The 20,056-nt window shown below is 50.6% G+C and overlaps 4 protein-coding genes across 5 annotated transcripts; 3 read left to right on the top strand and 1 right to left on the bottom strand.

The window, feature by feature from the left end:
• The first annotated feature begins 2,733 nt into the window (after nucleotides 1–2,733).
• LOC100899173 (uncharacterized) lies at nucleotides 2,734–5,005 on the top strand. Its single transcript, XM_003740695.1, has 2 exons — nucleotides 2,734–2,881; nucleotides 3,086–5,005. The coding sequence occupies exon 2, from the start codon at nucleotides 3,115–3,117 to the stop codon at nucleotides 4,552–4,554; it is 1,440 nt and encodes a 479-aa protein (XP_003740743.1). The 5' UTR covers nucleotides 2,734–2,881; nucleotides 3,086–3,114; the 3' UTR covers nucleotides 4,555–5,005.
• A 6,795-nt stretch (nucleotides 5,006–11,800) lies between these two features.
• Fancl (E3 ubiquitin-protein ligase Fancl) lies at nucleotides 11,801–14,138 on the top strand. Its single transcript, XM_003740765.1, has 9 exons — nucleotides 11,801–12,024; nucleotides 12,134–12,178; nucleotides 12,310–12,360; nucleotides 12,470–12,707; nucleotides 12,832–12,974; nucleotides 13,143–13,307; nucleotides 13,439–13,569; nucleotides 13,667–13,885; nucleotides 13,980–14,138. Exons 1-9 carry the CDS (start codon nucleotides 11,988–11,990, stop codon nucleotides 14,136–14,138), a joined length of 1,188 nt encoding a protein of 395 aa, XP_003740813.1. The 5' UTR covers nucleotides 11,801–11,987.
• A 445-nt stretch (nucleotides 14,139–14,583) lies between these two features.
• RpL10 (ribosomal protein L10) lies at nucleotides 14,584–16,330 on the top strand. 2 transcript variants are annotated; one of them, XM_018638529.1, is made up of 3 exons: nucleotides 14,683–14,735; nucleotides 14,862–15,051; nucleotides 15,625–16,330. In XM_018638529.1, the coding sequence occupies exon 3, from the start codon at nucleotides 15,630–15,632 to the stop codon at nucleotides 16,287–16,289; it is 660 nt and encodes a 219-aa protein (XP_018494045.1). In that variant the 5' UTR covers nucleotides 14,683–14,735; nucleotides 14,862–15,051; nucleotides 15,625–15,629; the 3' UTR covers nucleotides 16,290–16,330. The 2 variants fall into 2 exon arrangements, with proteins under 2 accessions (XP_003740814.2, XP_018494045.1); XM_003740766.2 differs by lacking the exons at nucleotides 14,683–14,735; nucleotides 14,862–15,051 and adding an exon at nucleotides 14,584–14,665.
• Nucleotides 16,331–16,953: 623 nt separating this feature from the next.
• Nucleotides 16,954–18,692, bottom strand: RpL9 (ribosomal protein L9). The gene is made up of 4 exons (XM_003740696.2): nucleotides 18,667–18,692; nucleotides 18,171–18,226; nucleotides 17,443–17,832; nucleotides 16,954–17,118 (listed from the first exon to the last, which is right to left on the bottom strand). Exons 2-4 carry the CDS (start codon nucleotides 18,214–18,216, stop codon nucleotides 16,985–16,987), a joined length of 570 nt encoding a protein of 189 aa, XP_003740744.1. The 5' UTR covers nucleotides 18,217–18,226; nucleotides 18,667–18,692; the 3' UTR covers nucleotides 16,954–16,984.
• Between the last annotated feature and the right edge of the window lie 1,364 nt (nucleotides 18,693–20,056).

A 20,056-nucleotide genomic window follows, 5' to 3' on the forward strand; every position in this document is an offset into this window, starting at 1 on the left:
GAGAACAGATGAATGTGTTCGTCTGACGAAATTCTCTCGAAATAAGTGCAAATAGATTTGATTGAGCGGACAGAGAATTTGTTCGATTGGACTTCGGCTCAATCGCTCACCCGACCGCTCTCGATCGCTCCACTACCTCACCCCACATCTCCGTCGATACCTGACCTCAGAGTTCGAGCCGCGATCGGGAGCTATTTTCCCTGGCCCCAGGCAAGGTGTGTGATGAGGCGCAAATTCTATTTCAACAAGAGAGACCAATCCACTTCCCCGGTCCCTCTGGTCTAGGTACAACAAGTGAATGCTGACTCAACGACTCCACCGTTCGACAACCTTCACCTTTTCCTCATCTTCAGCGACTGGCTATCCGTGGACCGGAGCTCTGAGGAGCAACGCCGCGAGCTTAATTTTTTCGGCACTGGAAGCAAATATCGCTCTGTTTGATGCTCAATATCTCGTCTTCGCTGACAGACTATTATCAATACGCTTTTAAGGGTGTCTGTCGGTTGGTCGAATACGTTCGAGGATGACGTTGTGTTTATTTCAAGAGAATAGACCGGGCGATGGACCATCGAGAGCCGTTTGCGACTCTCATGACTTGGTGTCTGGTAACGGTGTGGCCTGCGGCGAATCTCCCTCTCAAGCGGCAAATGACTCATTCAATAATACGGGGAATCTAGCGTTCAAGTAGATTTATGGCTCGAGTCATTGCGAAAAATAGGCTGCGACCGTAAGCTCCTATATCTTCTGATTTACGTCTCTTTGGTGAATTTCTAAGGATTCTCAGCATTCAGCATACACCTATCTGGAATTCGGCACCCGCTCGGAAACACCGTCTGGAAGACTCCTCGGTTCTCAGCATCTACATACGGAATATCGGGGACGAATGTACTGCGAATCCAGGGGAGAGGCGACGTTCATTGCTGGGCCTTCGACAAAGATGGACACATGTCGATGCGTTAAGAAGCTGATTACGAATCATGTTTTCAGATCAGCGCTCGAGAGCCGAGACCATGATGGGTTGGCAGCAATGATTGGGTCATTCATCGTCTAGCTGACCTCAAGAAACTGCGTGTTTGAGCCTTCTTCGAGAACATCTCAGGTCACGGGGGAAACAACTCGGGGAAGGATCCGGGGGGAGGGGAAGAGCGAATGTTCTACTGCTCCTAACCTTCCATCGAGCAGGATGGAACACAAGCGACTCGATGTCGGAACGGGACGTCCGTTTCCTTCGTCCGACAGATTAGTTAAAAGTTAAAGGATTTCCTCCATGGAAAGAGAAAACGTTCAGGATTCGTCATCGTTGTGGGGAGATGTCAGTGTTCACCGACGACTCCGGGGTTTACGTTCGGAGTTGTCCGTGATTTTTTCGTCGACATAATTGGGCATCGTAGACGAGCGGGTATTTCTCGGAACCTCAAAATCACCATGAGATATCCAAAGGAGCTGCGAGCTGATGAAAATATAGAAAATCTTGAGAGCATAGAGAGCATTTCTCTTTACGCCAGTGGGGGATAGCGGGCGATTGCTTCGATGTCACGTCTCCAATTGCTCAGGCGCACTGTTCCGCGACGTCGTTCTCCTTGTCGTTCATCAGGACAATTGGCTGCTAGAAATCTTCTCCTATTACCCGATCAGTTCCAGAAGCTGAGAGAGAACTTGACAGATGCTCCGTATGATCCAATGATTTCCTGGGCCGAATTCACCGGTGCTCACGGCGCTTGGGAATGATTGACGCGGAGGGAGCCCGGGAATAATTTTCCACCTGCCGCCAGTAGAAAAGTTCCGGGATCTCGGCAGAGTCCAAATATCGATGAGATCTGCGGAGCCTGCGATCTTGGGAGGAAGTCGGTCACTGTCGCCTTCACTCTTAGCCAGAAACACAACCGAAGTGTTGCGAATGTGTCGGAGATCTTTCATGTAGAAACAGCAACAGCAAACCGCCGAGCGCAGACTGCTGAACCGTGTTGGTTTTCGGGTCGAAGATTTACTCGTCTGACAATGGAAGCTAGTTCAAACCCGTCCATGGTCTATCGTTCATTTCCAAGAAGCTAGGTAAGCACACTGCGTCGAAAGGCTGCTAGACCGACTAGCTTGCTGGAATCGATGCAATGACTCACTCACACCCTTAGCCCTCAATGGGAGGCAAGTATCTGGTTCAAGTCTGAAGTGGACAAAGCAGGCGTAGGAGACGGGAAGGCGGAGTGAAAAAAATTGAGAACAGCCATCGCGTGATGACCTCATGGCCTGTCTGATGAAATTTCGCTTGACGACGAGCAGCCGTCAGAAGTTTTCTCTCCGAAGGAAAGTAGAATTTCGCGGTAGCTCGGGCTACATCTACATGAGGGGAGGGGGGAATATCCCCCGAGTTCGAGCCAGCCACAGTTCCCTCAGAAACGAGCTCAGTCTTCTTTAATCTAGCCGATTCTCTTTACCACCGAATATTTTTGTTTTTGATTCCGCTCTCCCACTCCTATTCTGAGAAATGGCGCAGTCTTTCTGTTTGACGAACTTTCGCTTACGCTCATTCAGTTTCATTAAAACCAGAGTTCGCGATTTTTTCACGCCCCTCCACTCGTTCTCGGAAATCTTCGCATATGCATTTTTGGTATTCGCGCCTGTCAAGTGCGTGAGTCAGAAAATCCGCCGGAGACTTCAAACACTCGAGGCATTACGTAAGCGCTGCCAAGATCATTGCCGCAAAGATCGATGCCACGCTTTGGGAGCAAACGTGCACGTGTGGTCGACGTTTGTTCTTCGGATGTTTGGCGGACGCTCAGGTGTTTCAGTGTCAGGGTGCGCCGTCTGAAAATCCGAGTTGAGAGAAACTCTCTCCGGGATACTACGAACGGGGCAAGCCGCCAGTCCGCCAGTCAGTTAGCCGGTTAGTGGGCTGAGCGTAGAACCGTAGAGCCGTAGCTGCTGCAGCAGCAGCCGTCGCCGCCGTCGTGTCGTACTCTCCATTTCAAGTGTTCGCCCCGCTGTCAGCGAATCAAACCGAACAACGAGCACACGAGCGGACGGCGCGTGGTCGTCGGGCGCTCTGACCAACTCGAATCATTCACGAGTTCATTTGATCTGTTCGCAGCTCCGGCCGTGCCCCTATCGAGAGGAACAATGCGAGTGAGAACCCTAGTGCTGGCACTAGCTGTGGCGTTGCCACGTTTTGTGCACGGCTCCGATCTTTATCCAGGACTTGTGTCGTTGGAGCGTACGGACAGTACAACCTTCGTATCGGAGCCGAATATTTTGGAAAATGTGACAAAACTGAAAATCAACACCGTAGCTCCAAATCCGAGGCCGAAGAAAGAAAACTTCATAAGACTTCGATCCCTGCCGAAGACGAAACTGGATTGCGTCGACAATGCACGGGATAAACAGTTCACGCTCAAGTCCGTCAGGCGGGATCTCCCCGGGACTTTCAGGTGCGACAACAAGTTCCTCTATGTATACCCAGAAGTGGAAGTGGAGATCGATCGATTTTTCAACGTTAGCTTGGACTTCCTGAAACTCCGGAGCTCGACACCGATCGAAGTCGAACCCACCGTGCCGTATGGAATATCCTTCGAAATCGGTCCGTCCACGGGCGTCGTCTTCGTTTCGGGAATCGTCACCAGGCCTGGAACCTTGTTCTTCGCTCTCGAATTTCTCTCGAGTGAAAACAAAGTTCTGTACAAACTCAGAGTCATGCTCCTCCTGAAGAAGAACGAAAACAGAGCGGACGGAATGGCCCTGGAGTTCCGGCTGCCCCCGAAAGAGACCGCGAAGGATCTCAATCTCACCGTCATTCAGAAACAAATCCGAGCGATCAAATGTGCGGCAGAGTCTTTAGCTGTGTCGCCAACGAGCTTCCACGGACTAAACCCCGAGCGGGAATTCGTCGAGAGCTCAACTCTCCGAGCTCACGCTAGTTTCGCCGGGAATGTGTGTGCTCCGGGTGCACCAGGGAGTGAAGCCACTGCCTGCAGCGATTTCATAATCGACGAAACCACTTTCTCGAAGATGAAATGCAGGGAAGTCGTCAGAGATCCGCCCGTCGGAGACCCGGGAGTCGATTCGGAAACCGACTCGACAGAAACTGAGGAAAACACTGATGACGAAACGGGTTATGTGTCCGATGTCAAGATCCAGGACGGTGAAATTATCACGCTTTCGCCTCCCATCGCCACTGAGGCTCCGAAAACAGAAATCTCATCGGGAACGACGGAGACGGTGGGACAAGCCGTTACGCCCGCGACGGAGACTCCGAGGACTCCCGAAATCAAGGAAACAGTCGATAGATCTGGTGACGAGCCATGGAACGAAGTCGACTCACGGGATCCTGCACTTCACATTCTGCCAATGAAGCCCGTGCTCCTCCACGACGGAATCCTGAAGCAGACTCAAGACGACACGAATCTGAAGACAGCGTTGTACGGAATGTTAAGTCTTTCGGCTATAGCGATTTCGGTGATCTTCGTTTTCCTTTTCAGCAAGCTCGAGCTGTGCACGAAGAAAACCGGCTACGACCCAGTGTTCGTCGCAAGACATTCGGACGAAAGCCCGAAATTCGGCTGATCTGCCCCTGTCGTGGATATGAGAAGCTGGGACACGGACCAATAGTCAAACGCTGTCTGGTCAAATTGCCTCGTGAACCGTCACAAATGTTGGTTCGGGAGATGATGAGAGTGTAATCGTTGAGCTTGGTATTGTTTATGAGTTATTGCGAATAAGTTATTGCGAGCTTGAGCAAGTGACACGAGCTCTAGCGAGTAGGTCTTTTAAAAATGTACATAACGAATACTTTAAACTTATCCGTTCTGACCAAGGACCATCGAATGCGAAGATGGACTGTTTGATTTTATAACTTCTTCTTTACTGGAATGTTCCTAAGAACTCTGTACAATACGTGAATCCGATCGCAATGTCCGGAAGTCCGATGTTGATACAATGTACAGGTCTGTGAATAAAATGAGAACTATGGATTATCGCTAATCCATGGGATTCCTACCGAATCAGGTAAACTCAATCATGATTTCTCAAATTATTGTACGATCCCAGATGCCCTACGAGCGAAAGAGTCGGTGGTCCCGAGGATGGCTTCCAAAATCAGTAAGACCCATTCGCCGTCGACGTCGAATGCGGCCAAGGCGAGCTGGTCAGGAACGATAGAAAATAGGGCAAGACATTTAGTTTGCTATGACCACGAGTTATTCACTGATAACATGTTTTTTCCTCGCGGAAAGATTCGGACGGAGCAGACTCTCAGTCGGTGGTCTGGCTCGGGGACCCGACTCACTCGTCAGATGAGTCTCTCTGAGGGTCAAGTTGGGGTTGAGCGAACCGAAATAGCGATCTCAAATATAGATTCTTCTTCCTTCAGCATTCGCTCCCGCTCCGGATCTTCTTTTGGGTCAGTCTGCCCCTTGCCGATGAGGTTCCCGACCCGAATCCGTCGGCGTTTCAACCGACCAGTCAACGAATTGGACCTCTTGCATCTAACCGAGTAGAGCGATCGATCGCGAGGGGAAGTCAGAATGAATATTCGATGCCTGCGAGGATCCCTTGTCTGCCTGAGAAAACTGTCTTGCAATCACTCTGGGATCCGATAGGATTTCTCGGATAAATTTCCTTAACCCCTTTACTCGGATTCGAATTGAAATCACGCATCGAAATCATACGGAGCTCAGGTAATGGCCGTCTTGATGCCTCAATCCCGCTTCAGGGAGCACATCCGACTTTTGTTCACCGTGGAAGAAAAATACTGATGTCTCATACCAGCATGACCGTCGGCGTCATTTCGATGATGAAAGGCTCCTGATGGACAGCTTACAGAGCGGATGGAGGGGCCTTTTCTCAAAGCGCATTACGTTAACTGCGCCTGATGTCGTTTTTGATAATTGCTTGTGCTTTCTCTGACGTGTTTCTTGTTGTTGTTGTCGCTGCTTTCGATGATGTTGCTGTTGTTGTTGATGTCGTCGTTTCCCACCGTGCTTTCCTTCCGTTCCTTACGATACCTCCCGCTCTTTCTAGAGGTCTGCCAGGCTTATCGACTCAACAAAGGCGATTCTTCAAGAAAATTAGTCGAAGGAGGAACGATACTTCCGCTGATAAGAAGTTCGGGACCCTCCACCCACATCGGAGGAGAAGTGTGATCGATCCGATCAGGGACGTCGGTGATTAAAGAATTACGACGGAATAGAATGAGTCCCGAGACACTAGAGTTTGGGAGCGTTTCTTCGGGATGCTCCGCGGAAACTCGAGCAAGAATCTACGGAACGGTCGATGTTCACTTGTAGGCGGCGCGACGGACACGACGACGGTCTGCGGCGACGCCTAGAGGTCTAGGTCTGTAGTGGCTTTTTTGACGGGACGGAGTTTATCGACGTTTCTTTTCTTACGACGGCTGAAATGTACCCTCGATACTACCGCCGCCCCTCAAGAGCGGAAAACCGAGAGGAGCACCATAAGAAAACGCTTGTGCAGGCTTTATGGAGTTAGAATTGACGCGTCGACTGTCGTCACTCCACCGCGAACAAACCCCTCAGCGGCAGATGCCCGCGAGAAAGTCGAGCGCCTACTCGACTAAGTCCATGTCGACGACCACCGTCCCTCAAAAGCAAGACAGTTGTCGGAGCTCAAGTGAGGGGAGGCACCGGACGAGAACGAGAAGTGGATGAGCGAAACGCCGGCGATAGCGCTCATGCTAGCCCACGACACAGAAACGTGAAGGGCTCAAAGGTGAATCGGCGATGGGAGAACGATGAATGGTCGTCGTATCGCTCGACGATAAGAACCTTAACGACATGATGCCGCGTGAATCACGAGCTAATCGATGGAGCGCGTAAGAGATCCCGTGAGTCAATGAGCGTAAGGTGGCAAACAGCTTCAGCAACAAGCCTCCAATTTCCTCGGGTCTCGTCAAGGAAAAAATGTCACTTACATTTCCGTCTCCCTACCGGCAGTACTTCTAGGTCTGCACATCAGAACGGACGTGGAGTGTGCGCTACGACCCAGAACGAGGAGCCGACTCAGCATGGGACGATCATCGAGCCGCCCGAAATCCGTCGAGGAAATAACATACACTTTTCCCCCGCCCGAGGGTGGGATCCCCCTCGCGAAATGTTAGAAGATCATCTGAGAATTATCCTCTTCGATTTGGAGACCCAAGCAGAGAATGGGCTACTATTTACGTAGGTTGTCCGGCACTTCCATGAACTTCTGTAGACACCGAGTTTATGTCTTCGGAAGAGGAGCCTCTCATTGTTTGTGGAGGACTTTCCGAATTTCCAGGAAACTTCTGTTTACGGTGCGGAGTGAGCACTCGAGGACCCTTGAGCGTCAGCCGTGGAAAGTCGAGACTCCCAAATGATTCCAGAGTTCGTTCAGATATCGCGCGCGGTCGGCTCGGTTCGACTTAGGGATTGGTGCAGAGCGTTTCCGGCTCACTGGATGATTCCTGGTTCCTTCGACGAAAAAATCAAAAGACTGACTGGCTGACGTTTTGAACATCTACACTGTATGCCATTTGCGCCGACTCACAGAACGTTCTGGGTCAGCCCTTGACTAACAAAGGTGCGAGTTTTTGTTTCTTCTAGCTGTATTGACACAATGCGAACGGAGTCGAACGACCGTTCACCACGAATCCTGTGTTCGATGGTGATGAAGCGCATAAATTTCAATGAGCTTCATCATGAGATGGAGTATTCCTCCTCACTTGGTCGGCCGACGAGACTTGCTGTCGGTGCTAATGACGACCGATCCACAATGTCACAAAATTCTCAGAAGACTCGTTAGGCGAGTCGAGAAGCGCTTCCGAAAGTCGTCCGTGGCATCTTCTATTCATTCACATCCCTGTCGGGATCAGGCTCGCGACCGGATCGTGAGGAGTTCGATCTTGAGCTCTGACCTCGGCCCTGATCGTGGGAATAATAATATACGATTCTGGGCGGAATCTCGTACTCCGTGGGAAAAAAATCGAAACACGGAAGTCTTAGCGAGGGAGCCTATTGTGGGATTCAGAACAATATATCCTCTATACGCCCACAGTTCTTCTCTGACTCCCGACAGGGAAGTTCCATAGTCAGCGGCTCCATCGATTCGTTTCCGGAAGGATTCGACCAAACAAACTCCTTCTGTTCAGCAAGCAGGTACGGGTGATATCTCCGCCATGTCCGCAGCGGGAAACTTCCGTTCCCGGATATCGCTCTCGATCCAGAACATTATGACTTATGATCTTATCGAGGATCGCATATTGGCATCAACAGAACGTGGAGTCGTGGATACGTGGACTTCATTCGATTCTGAGGACATAATATGATTCAGACTTTTTTCCATCGTAATATACATAGCTCCCCTCGACCACCTAGCACTCAACCCACCTAATACTGCTGCGTGAGAATGTCGAGACCTGATCCGTTTCGAGCGGGAGTCTGAAATTCGGTAAGCTCTCATAGGGAAAACGCTTCCGCCGTCGGTTGCGGGCGCCAAGAGCATCAGGCAGATTCTGCTTAGATCAACTCGTTCCGTGATCGGCGTTCATTGTCGGCGTTGCTTGATCCCATATCTGCTCTAGTCGACACAAGATATTTGAAAACAAGTCGATTCGCGTTCAACTTTCGTTCTGTGCGCAATGCTCTTTGAAATATTAAGTCGCAGAATAGTCTCTCGCTTGGAGCCGCGGTTTCCAGCGAAGTAAACAACGCGGTTTTCCTCAAGACCGGCTGACTCACCAATTTCTTGTTGACTAGGCAAGAAGACAGTGGCGAGTTGATCTCATCAACTTCGATTCGCGAGCCAGCACTCATTAGACTGGAGAGTAATAGACATTTCAATGAACCTTGTCTGACAGAGTCCCGGTCGCTAGCGACCCTTCAAGGGACCCTTGCGGAATTGATTCCTCATTCGTCTCTTGGAAAAGCCGGGAATCCGGGATTCGAAACTCCGCTCCTCGCACAGGATGGGATGCGAATACGAATAATTATCTATAGAATTAGAGCAATTGGAAGGGAAAATCGGGGATGATCGTGATTCTCTCCCAATGAGTCGAGGGAGAAACGTGGTCTGATTTCGAAGAAATCAGAAACTCGAGCTACATATCAGAGTGAGACATAGAGTATAGAATGGCGATGACGACGAATTGTTGGACGCTGAATGCGATAGCCGGTGGTCCGGTCAACGAGTTCCTATCGAGACGCTTCGTTCTCTTTTTAGCTCGGTCAGGAATGGACGCAGACTCCCGACCGGTTCACGGCTGTGCCTCGACGATGGTAGCGTGGAAATTTCTCAAGTTCTCGTCTCTTCCAGACCCAGGGAATCTCGTCGCGGGGCTCGGAGTTCTGTCGATCTCAATTTTCAGGAAGGACTCCAGTCTGAATGAACTCGCGGGAGCTTTGTCGAATAGAGGGTTCCCCGAGCGGAAGTCGGCTCCCTCACCACGTTTAATCCGTCGCTCGTATTCACTCTCGATCGGATTCGGCCCGGTGCATCAAGAGATTCTTTTGCATGAGATGGAGAGCTATCGACTGTCGTCCGTCGGCCTGTTCGAGCAGATCGCGAATAGCTTCTTTGGGGAGCAATATGTGGAGGGGGCTCCGAGCGGAAGATGGGGAGGGATTCGAACCGATCGAAAAACTGCTTCTGCGGATCAAGCATGCCTGGCTGAGTTGTTCAAGCAAATCTTAGTATATCCGCCCGGCGCGAGTCATGCGTATTCATGACGACCGTCGACTTACTGCAATGCAGTGCATGTTCCTCTCTCAGCGGATTATTACAATAGAAATTTCAATTTTTATGACTTTCCTCGGGCGCCCTCACTCCCTATGGAGCATCCCCACAACTTTTCGTTCCCTCTAGTGGACAGGATTCGGCCGGGCAGCATAGGGAACCCAGTTATTCGTCGCTGCGAGAATGAGTTTAATATTCGAGCGCGTTCATTAGCGAGCGCTCGTAGCGCCATTGACACCGGAGGCAGGGTGCCCGGCTGTGTGGGATGCGGGCTCCAAAACCATTCTTCTGTACTTATATCAACGTTAACTCCGCGCTTGGCGGGAAACGCGACGCTAAACTTTTTTTCTGGCGGAGAGAAGCTCTCCCTGCTGATCCACACGGGACGGAGATCTAGACGTTGCTCTTCAAAATGAGAAATAAGAACGGAATGAAAAGCAGTGGCTCGAGCGTTTGAAATCTGTTGTTTCCTCCCGGACACATTCTCTTCCGTGGTGAAAACCCGGCGAGTTCCGAACTGAGGAAAAACTTGAAGAACTCCGGAGCTCCGGACTACTCGCCTCGGGGAGCCAGAGACTCGGAGCCCCTTCGAAGCCTCACGTACAGACTTCGGCGGGTTGCTCGATGCTGTCAAGAAGGTGGGAGTTGCTTGATGGAACATTCTGCTGTGGGTTGAGAATTTCTTCGCGGAGTATTGGGGAAAATAACAAAATGACCCCCCGGAACATTCCCTCCCTATGCTTCACGGTTGACCGCACCATGTACGTAACTCAGCTGGGCTGGGAGGGAAAAATTGGATCCAACTAATTTTCTTCCCGCGGTAGCGGAGTCGGCGTTCCGGCAGCGATCGGCGTCGCCAATTCGTCAAAGGAAGCTCGGAATCTTCCCTCCATCTGGGTTACGAAACTTGAGTAGGATCTGCCCTCGTTCAATGATCGTTTCGGGTTTTCTCTCGGGGCCGGGCTCCGCTTTAGCGGATTCCCCGATGGGGGACATTCGCAAGGTGCACATTCCGTAGAGATGCTCAATTCTGATGATTATCTGATGCATGGACTCAACATTTGCGAAACTCATGCACGCGAATCTCCGGCTGAATATTCACATTGCCACGCTCCTTACGGACAATGAACCTCACGGAGTGATATATCGCGTCCGTCTATGTTTCGTCGCGAATAATTGACCCACAATCAGCCTAGTCTCACCAAAGCAGTCAATCTTCATGGAATATGCCGCGCTTGAAGCAGAGACATTTTTCTGAACGCTCCGAGCAGAGTTTGAAGACACATTATAAGCTCTGATTGAGAACGGATCTGCCTTTCATGATTGGGAGCTAAGAGCTCTGCTGAGGTCGAGTTCGAATGCTGCAGGCTTCATCCGAGACTAATCGCGAACGAAAATTGAATATAATCTGTAGGAGCTCCTGTACGCATGCCAAAAAAAGATGATTCAGTTAAGGTTTGAAACATATGTATCACTGGCCATAAGGGCGCCATGGTTGAAGAGCTACCCATATGCTAGAAAGCAAGGCTAACTTGAGGGACTGGTAAATCTTGCGGAGAGCATGCGTCTAAGCAGCTTGAAAAATATATCTTGACCCCACTGAGGTGATTGGGCATCTATTGAAAGGAGTTGTGAGTCTGTTCGGGGGAGCAAAGCGGAAAGAATCGGTCAGTCGACGGACAGACAGTGTGACTCTATTCTATAGGGGTATATAATCGAGTCTCGATGGCATTGCATTGAAACCTCGACTTTTTTAACCATTTTCACCATCGATCACCTATTGGATATTATCAAGCCGAATCTCCGCGAGTTGATGCACTCGAATCGAAGGCTCCGGTAGTTGACGAAATCTTTTTGTTTTGGAGCCTCCCCGCGATACTCTCAGAAATCATGTCAGATAGGTCACTCGAGCGCAGCCTCTTCGCGTGCTTAAAGCGAGTTTCTATCTTCATTATTGTGTCGAGAAACTCTAATATGTGCACGGATAACTCGCGGCTAATCCAAAGCCTTAGTCAATTTCGTAGTCAGCTCCAATGAATGAATATTGACGGTTCGCGCCGTGTACACGCTGCCGTCGGAGAGAGGTGATGTTGTGATCACAGCCGCGGCGGCAGAATCCCAGCTGTTTGGAATTGAATCGCCGGCGCCAACTACTGACTCCGAGAGAACGTCACCCGTGGACGCAGGAAGTTGAGCGGAGCTCATCGGGCTCCTTTGCGTCAATCGTGCATTTTGTCGACCGATTTTTCCCGGATGGAACATGAGTCCGCTCCCCCGACAATATCATGAGCGGGGCATCTTCTGAGGAACGCGACGATGATTGTGAGGTTATTCGAATATTCATCACACAATTTTAGGTATAGGATCCCTTTAGGATCTAGCGGTCCACCGAAGTGAGAAAATACTCAAGACGACCCGTTTCCCCTTCCAGTCTTGGAGGACCTAGCGGTCGCGGACGTTTATAGACATAGCCAAGGTTTGTAGGCGATTGTCATTCAGTGCAAGAGGACATCTCCAGACCCATATGCTTATCTTGGTCCTACTCCATTGTGAAGTTCACAGTACTCGAATTCGGCATATCGTCCCAGTGATACGCTTTTTTCACAGATGCAGCAGCCTGCGCCTTGAAACCAACCTCCCTCCTATCCCGATTCCCTGGTGAGACGAATGGAAGCGATAAATGCTCTAATAAGGATACTTTCGGCGTCCTGATAACGAATACCGCATTGATCGTCCTTCGCTTACTTCTCGCTTCTGACTGAACCAGGCCTCATTCCCCTGAAGAGCGATTTGAGCTTGTACCGTGGATCCGTGAAATGCGGCGCTCGCGATGTGGAGTTGGAGTTACGGTGTGATGCCGACGGAATCAAACTGCAAACAGAAGACGTACAGCTATCGACCCTGCAAAAGAGGCTTGAAACTCAGAACCCGGAGTTTTTCGCAAAGATCCGCTCAATCAAGGATCCGAATCGCTTCCTCCATGAATTCTTAAGCGCCGCAGAAACGTCAGTCCTCTTTTCGCGATTGCATGTCCCGCTCAACCATCCTCTCCATCTAAGGCGAGCGGGGGATTCACGAGCCAGATATCCCCTTGATTCAACATACGAGCAGATGCTGCTGATTTTCCAGACTCCGAGACCACGATGGAAATCAGAAGGAGTATCAACCGCTGAACGCTCTGACGTATCGATCTGTCTTCGAGAAGCTGCAGAAAATCGGCAGGGAATACTTCTGCGGAATCGACAAAGACTTGGTGACTTTGCGGGTGGGCGGTGAGCGAGAAATTCAAACTGACTCGAGCTATGACTCTACTCTTCAGTTGAGCTTCAACCAATCGATTGAAGTACTCTTTGCCTGTCACAAGGTTCCGAGACGAAATTCGCATGGGGACTACGGAAAGCAGCGACGATTATAATTCTGGTCTTGTCATGCGCGTGCAGATCTCGAGATGACCTACAGCTTATCTGCGGAAGCCATCAAGTCGGCTACCGTCCCTCAATCGCTCCTCAAAGAGCTCTCCTCCAGGAAGTGTGACCTCCTCGATGCGTTCAACTCTTTCAGGACGAAAGCCGAGCAACTCCGCAAGTTCTATGAGTCTCTCGAATGTGCGTTCTCGGACAATCGTTTTTAATTTGAACACCTCTCAAACGGTCGCTGATTCATCTCCATGCTTGGCCCCCTCAACTCCTCCGAGCTATGCCTCATCTCTACATGATATGTTCGCATTTTGTTGTAGCGCTGGACCAATCTACCTGGGTCATCGATCCCTCTGATTTGAGACAAGCGTATCGTCGAGTCGCTCTGGAAAAATCCTCAATACTTCAGATCACGTTCCTCGATCCGCTGCAGACAGGAGAGCCCCCGATCGTGAGTCCATTGAGCGGAACAATGAGCAGCTCCTCTTCCGCGCGCTCTATATTTCGATCCCTCGATCATAATTCTCGAAAAGTACTCTGATTCGCAGTTGGAGTTCTTCGGATGCCGGAGCTCCTTCCAGGATTTCGCGAGTCTCTTCAAAGACCGCAAATGGAGCCGCAAGTGGAATCCAGTGGTCGACGTTCTGGAAAATCTAAGGATAGCTTTCGGGGAAACTATCAAGTTTTTGCCGAAAGAGGAGACAGCCGAATGCTCGATTGCATGCGCGATATGCTACGCATACCTGCTCGGCGATCAAACACCAAAGGCATGAGCCCATTCGCATGCCGGATATTCAATCGCTATGTTCCTCGCTGGACGAATCCAGGAAGGAGCGTTCAATTATGCGCATTTTGTTGCAGGTGTTCTGCGAGAACTCGCAATGTCACCGGCCTTATCACGAGGAGTGCTTCAGGATTTGGGCTCTGGAACAGGAAGCTGAGCACGGGCTGCGGAGGGCTGTTTTGACTGCACCTTGCGTCTACTGTGAAAAACAAATCTTGCTCACGGCCGCTCAGTGATGCACGCTTGGAAAACACTGCATTCTGACTCCGCTAACCCGAGCCGAGAAGACTCTCTCTAACTGTGAGATCGATTGAGTCTCAGATGCGCTGCGAATAAAACGTCTGAAGTGAAGTCCGCAAAATTCCTCGTGCTCGCGATCGGGGCGATCGATTTCATTCCCTGATATCGGCATTTGAAATCGTCTCATGAATAATTTTATTCTGATAAGTCTCATCCTGGAATTCTCTGTCCTTAGATATTCGGAGCTGGTTCTCTGGAAAACTGGACATTTGAAAGAGAGGAACTAGGGTTAGGAATCCGAAACATCCTCTCTCGATCTCCGCTCAAGTAAATCCACCGTGAAGCGCACGCGTCCCACGAGAAATCGTGAGAGCTCCCGGTCGCGCCGGCGCCATTCAAAAGATCGCGCGCCCTCACATGCTGGCGCGAGTGGTTTCGGTTCAACACGACTGTGTTAACATCCGGTTAGGGCTCTTTCCTTTTCTATTGGAAGTTTGTAGTCACACGTGGCTCGCTTCCAAAGGTACGTTTTCACTGTTATTTCAAAGCGTTTTGTGAGAGTTGAACTGTGGTTGGGATCTCCAGTTCGTTCGGTATGAGAAAAGTGAGAAAAGTCTTTGAGTCCCGGCGCATTTCGCGTCCGCAGAGGGGAGTAAATTGGCGGCGAGGTGCGACGCCGAAACCGACCTCCGATTTCAATGAGTTTATCGTTCATGAAGCGTCCTATCTGCCAAAGCCGGGCTCTCTTACCGCTGTAGAGACCTGGGCTTGGATTCGAGTTGTGCAAAGAACGCTTGTCCCGAGAATCCAGACCATATTTCGGGGAAATCGAAGAACTTGGTCACAATCTGTCTCGATTCCATCCGGCAGCGAGTTCCGTCCGATGTCCGGTGAAGGAATAATGTCGAGGTAGCGAAATTGCGGAGTATCTGTGATTAGGTGTGAAATTCCGAGCGCCGTCTCGCGGTGGGGCGATTGGGAGCTTGACACAAGTTTACATCGACATAATTCTTCGAGTAGACTTGGAGCAAAAGTTTCCCTAAAGCGATGACTAGTTAGTCATAGTCCCTGATCCTGTCGCTCAGAGGATCAGGTCTCCAAGGCTCGCGACAATTTCGATGAAGCCATGAATATGAACTCCGTTACGCTTCCGAAGTGTTTCCATGCTTCGGCGTGTAACCGAAATTCTCTGACACCTCGGGAGCTTGACACACGTTTTTGTGCGAGATTGAACGAAATCGCTTTAAACGTGGAGCAAAGCCTCCCCAAATCAATCCTGGTTAGTCATAGTTCCCCACCATCCCACAGATGATGGAGTCTCTAAAGCCTGGTACAAAGCTTCGATTTTCTGAAATCAAGAATCGACTTCTCCGATGTCTAATCATGAATATCCCATGCTTCAATACGGAGGAAGCCCCGATGAGGGGATCCACATACCGGTCCTCACGCACTGTCTCTTAACCCATGCTATTCTCCTTACAGGAACCATGGGACGCCGTCCGGCGAGATGTTATCGTTACTGTAAGAACAAGCCCTACCCCAAGTCCCGTTTCTGTCGTGGTGTCCCCGACCCGAAGATCCGGATCTACGACCTGGGTAGGAAGAAGGCCCGCGTCGACGAGTTCCCGCTCTGCGTGCATCTCGTGTCGAGAGAATTCGAACAGCTCTCTTCCGAAGCTCTCGAAGCCGCTCGTATCTGCGCCAACAAGTACCTCGTGAAGACCTGCGGTAAAGACGCCTTCCATCTGCGTGTTCGTCTCCATCCCTTCCACGTCCTGCGAATCAACAAAATGTTATCGTGTGCCGGAGCTGATAGGCTCCAGACTGGAATGCGAGGAGCTTTCGGTAAACCTCAAGGAACCGTGGCCCGTGTCCGCATCGGACAGATCATCATGTCCGTTCGCGCGAAGGAACAGCACCGCGAAAACGTCGTCGAGGCTCTCCGTCGTGCCAAGTTCAAGTTCCCCGGTCGCCAGAGAGTGTACGTCAGCCGCAAATGGGGTTTCACGAAATGGGACCAGGAAGATTACGAAGTCATGCGTCAAGATGGTCGTCTGAAGCCCGACGGTGTCATTTGCCAGTACAAGAACGGTCACGGACCATTCGAGAAGTGGTGCCAGATCCAACGAGAACTCAAGGCGGTCTAAATGGTCGAGGGAACTTTGAATAAATGTCGCCTTGACTGGAATTCATCCTGTTTTATTTTGTTCGTCGGCAGAGATTTCCGTGTTCAATCGCTCAATATTGTCGTACACGTATTCATCAAGAAGGCTTTTCCTTGAGTTTTCCGAGTTGTCCGTTGAGGGGCTTTGCGCGATTCGCACCTCTAATCTTTTCTGGATTACTCCCGCCCCCCGTTCCGTCTCCGCGAATTCGCCAGAAGTTTTTCATCGAACCAGCTGTGGCCTCATTGTTGAGGTTCATTCAGTCTCTGCAGAGTCGGGAGTCGAATTCCAATGCACAATGTGTACTGCTTGAGACTCCGCTGAAGCACTCCGGGGTGTCCCTCAGGACCTCTAGAGTTATGCTCATACGAGCAATCAGAACCTAATCTTCGAATGGGATCCATCCACAAGGAGCTCTGATCCTTGATCCATGAAGCTCCCCTTATGATTTCTGGCTCCTTAGATAATCCCAATCCGGGGCACCTATTCATTTCCAGCCTTATTCCGCTGGATCTCGCTTAATGAAAACCTCCGGGAGAGTTTCTGATGAATGAAGGTGACGAGAAAAAGAAAACTCCACTGTATCGGAGCCGTCGATAGCGAGAGCTTGGCTCAATCTCATCTTACTCAAAAAGTACGCAATAAGTTTTCCTTTACAGTTTATTGTCTCAACCAGCTCAAGCTTCAGCAACAACGTGGCCTTTTTCAGAGACGTAGATACCGTCAAGGAATTTACGGATATCCTTGTTCTTCACCAAGGTGGATTGCCGAATGCGAGCAGCCGAACGAGACACCGACTCGATGTCATTCCCTGCAGGTCGAGAGAGAGGCTTGATTAGGTTCGGGGAGAACATTATCCCACGTGCAATCGGTTTCGAAACTCTTGGACTGGAATCAGAGCCAACAACACGTCTTGTGATTCGAAAGCTCCGGAAAGAACACACCGTGGACTGAGAGAACCCCAAGCCACGGGGCGCCTCCACCGAATCTATTCGAATCTCAGTGAATGGATTGTCGTTATCATCACTTCAACTTCTCTTCGATCGAGGCACATGATAATGGGAAAGAAGAATTTTCAAAATATGTACTCGATTTTCGCGTCGAGTCTGCCAGGGGGAATCAAACGATTGCTCACCTTCGAGGATGAGCTCGTCTTTCTGAGCCGGCGAGTTGATGCAGGTGACGCCGACCTGCATCCTGACGCGACGGATGAACTTCTCGCCCAAGAAGTTCCTGATTTCGACGAGGGTGTTCTTGTCGGAGATGACGACGTTGATGGGGAAATGAGCGTAGACTGTCCTCATCTTGTACTGGAAGCCTCGGGTGACTCCAACGATCATGTTCTCGACGTGAGAGCACACGGTACGGACGGTGGCGAGCTCTTTCTTGATACCGAACCATTTGCGCACGACCAGGGTTCTCGAGTCAGGCATCTCCATCTGCACCTGAACATGGTTGAACTTTTTCGTGAGAGTTCCCCGAGGTCCGGTGATGGTGACCACCCGGCAGCGGACCTTACAGGTCACTGAAAATCGAGATCGGAGTTCATCTTTAGTTTCGGACAGTCTACGGATGTCTGATCGCACGCTCGCGGTCAAATAGTTTCAGGCCGGTTTTCTAATCTTGCCGGGAAGCATCTCCGCCCGTTTCGGAAGCTCCGTCCGAGAAAACCTCAAACGGAACCCCTCCGCAGGTTTGATGCTCCTCGTCATAGAATGGATTAAGGCTTTCATCATGACGGAATTCACTCTTCTCCCGCACCTTCCCGTCAAGCCTTTGGAATCGAGACTGAGGCACAGCTCGTTCGATGGGCTCGTTTGCATCTGGGAGCCCAACAGCAAAATCAGTGAAAGAAACACTCACCCGAGTCCGGGATTTTTACGGTTTGCTCGCTGACGATGGTTTTCATTGCAACCTTTCTGAAAAAGTAAGTCACGTCAAAACGATTGACTTCTGTGGATCTGAGGCGTCCGGCGACTTCAATAGCACACGTGTTTTGCTTGCTCAGACGAGAGCCAAGCTCTGTGAGTTCGATTTGGCTGACAGGATTCCCACTGCCGCGTGGATCGCTCAACCAGCGCTAGCTAGAAACTCAGCGTCATCGAACACGGTTTTCTGCCGTTCAAAGCGTCTGATCTATGAACTCAAGCAACGCAAGCTCCTTCAATGGGTTCGAACTGCCCTCGGTCACAACACTGCCTTCCGGAGCCTGCTGCTCCGAGGAACTCCGTCGTTTCGATCGTATTCAACGCGGAGGTCGCTCAGGAGTCTTGAAAGATCGATCTGACACATGTTTTCAGTAAATATCCAGCATAAATTCATCGATTTTTGCGGATAATTCTCAACCTGCGGCACGTACCGAGAAAGGGCCACCGAAAAAGACTCCACAGTGGTTTCGTATTCGTGTCGCCATGTTCGACGGCCAGATGGATGCATGACGCGCCAAAGTCAAATTGTATCTTGGAGCCCGTACACTGCACAGACTGCACACCATAGGTTAGAAGCGCAGCAAAGCTAAGCGGTATTTCAGAGAATTCCATGGATCTCTGATATTGAACACGTTTCGTGGACAGGCGCATCAGGTTCCAGGTTCATAGGAGGCGAACACATAGGAGACGGTTCCTCGCCGGCTCGCGTCTTCTTCTGACAGCTTCATTCTCTCTGACGCTGAAGCTCTGACCAGAATCGGATACAACTCAGTTGCGGGAGGAACTCCTCTGTTCGGAACCGCGTCCATCGCCTCTTTCGGATACGTTCCGCTGAACTCCCGAATTCGGTAAGAAGAAGGTTGGCATCTACCGCTACTCCCAACCGGAGAGATCGGTCTTCGTAGATGGCTCCCCACAATTCAGATGTTGAGGAAGATCGCGGCGGCATGGAGCTTCTCACGACTTCCGGAGGGGGGACGGGAGGCAGCTCCAGACGAGTCGAGAATTGGCAGGACCCGGGGAAAGACGCCGCCTCCGTTCAACGGGGTTCGAACTATGTACAGATGCGAGGAGGCTCGAGGAAAGGTATCCGGGACCCTCCCGATAGCAGCGTCGGAAACAGTCGAGATAGCGGGAATTCCCGGGAAACATAAGTTTCGCATCGATAATTATGATACTCTTCCTCCTCAATGACGTTACAAAACGAAGATTCGCGAACGATACGGGAATCCCAATGAGCGAGGGAAGATTTCGAGCCTCGTGATCGGAAAGTTCTTCGTCGGATAAGGAAGGGAGATGATCTGCCCACCTCACGGTAATTAAATCGTTAATGGTTAATGGTTTATTGTGATCCAGATTGAGGTGTATATCCGTTTGTTTGTGTATACACAGTCGATCAGCCTTTCATATCAGGCGCGAAATTCGGTAGATCGTTGTTTGTCCCAGTCCTCCAGGATTCTTTTTTCCTCCTTACTTCGGTTGCATTGTTCGCTTCTTCGTGGAGTCCGAGACGGCACAGGAGTTCTTCCGCCGTGTGGTAGATGTCGTTGCATTCGAAGATGACGTCTTCCATCGTCTCCTCGTAGATGCCAAACCTGGGACAGGTTTTGTCGATTCCGGGGTACATCTTGTGAGCTCTGGTTGGCAACATGTTGGCTCTGGCCAGAGCTAGGAGGGCGCTCCCTTTACTGTTATCGTAGGTGAAGCTAGTCACACCTCGAGTCTCATTTCCCATGGCGTAGGTACTGAGGCTCGCCTTGAGGAGCATGTTGTCTCTCCACATCGCCTCTTGGGTCTCTCGTAGCCTCTCTTTGATCCTTT

Source organism: Galendromus occidentalis, unplaced genomic scaffold (assembly GCF_000255335.2).
Source record: "Galendromus occidentalis unplaced genomic scaffold, Mocc_1.1 scf7180000077086, whole genome shotgun sequence".
Taxonomy (NCBI): domain Eukaryota; kingdom Metazoa; phylum Arthropoda; class Arachnida; order Mesostigmata; family Phytoseiidae; genus Galendromus; species Galendromus occidentalis.

Excerpts from the sequence above, each read along its gene's own strand:
- LOC100899173 (XM_003740695.1), top strand. The coding sequence starts at position 3,115 with ATGCGAGTGAGAACCCTAGTGCTGGCACTAGCTGTGGCGTTGCCACGT.
- RpL9 (XM_003740696.2), bottom strand. The coding sequence starts at position 18,216 with ATGAAAACCATCGTCAGCGAGCAAACCGTAAAAATCCCGGACTCGG. Across the intron at positions 17,833-18,170 it reads CGTAAAAATCCCGGACTCGG|TGACCTGTAAGGTCCGCTGC; the intron begins GTGAGTGTTTCT and ends CTCGATTTTCAG. Across the intron at positions 17,119-17,442 it reads AGACGAGCTCATCCTCGAAG|GGAATGACATCGAGTCGGTG; the intron begins GTGAGCAATCGT and ends CTCGACCTGCAG.
- Fancl (XM_003740765.1), top strand. The coding sequence starts at position 11,988 with ATGAGCGGGGCATCTTCTGAGGAACGCGACGATGATT. Across the intron at positions 12,179-12,309 it reads CGTTTATAGACATAGCCAAG|ATGCAGCAGCCTGCGCCTTG; the intron begins GTTTGTAGGCGA and ends CTTTTTTCACAG. Across the intron at positions 12,975-13,142 it reads GGTGACTTTGCGGGTGGGCG|ATCTCGAGATGACCTACAGC; the intron begins GTGAGCGAGAAA and ends ATGCGCGTGCAG.
- RpL10 (XM_003740766.2), top strand. The coding sequence starts at position 15,630 with ATGGGACGCCGTCCGGCGAGATGTTATCGTTACTGTAAGAACAAGCCC.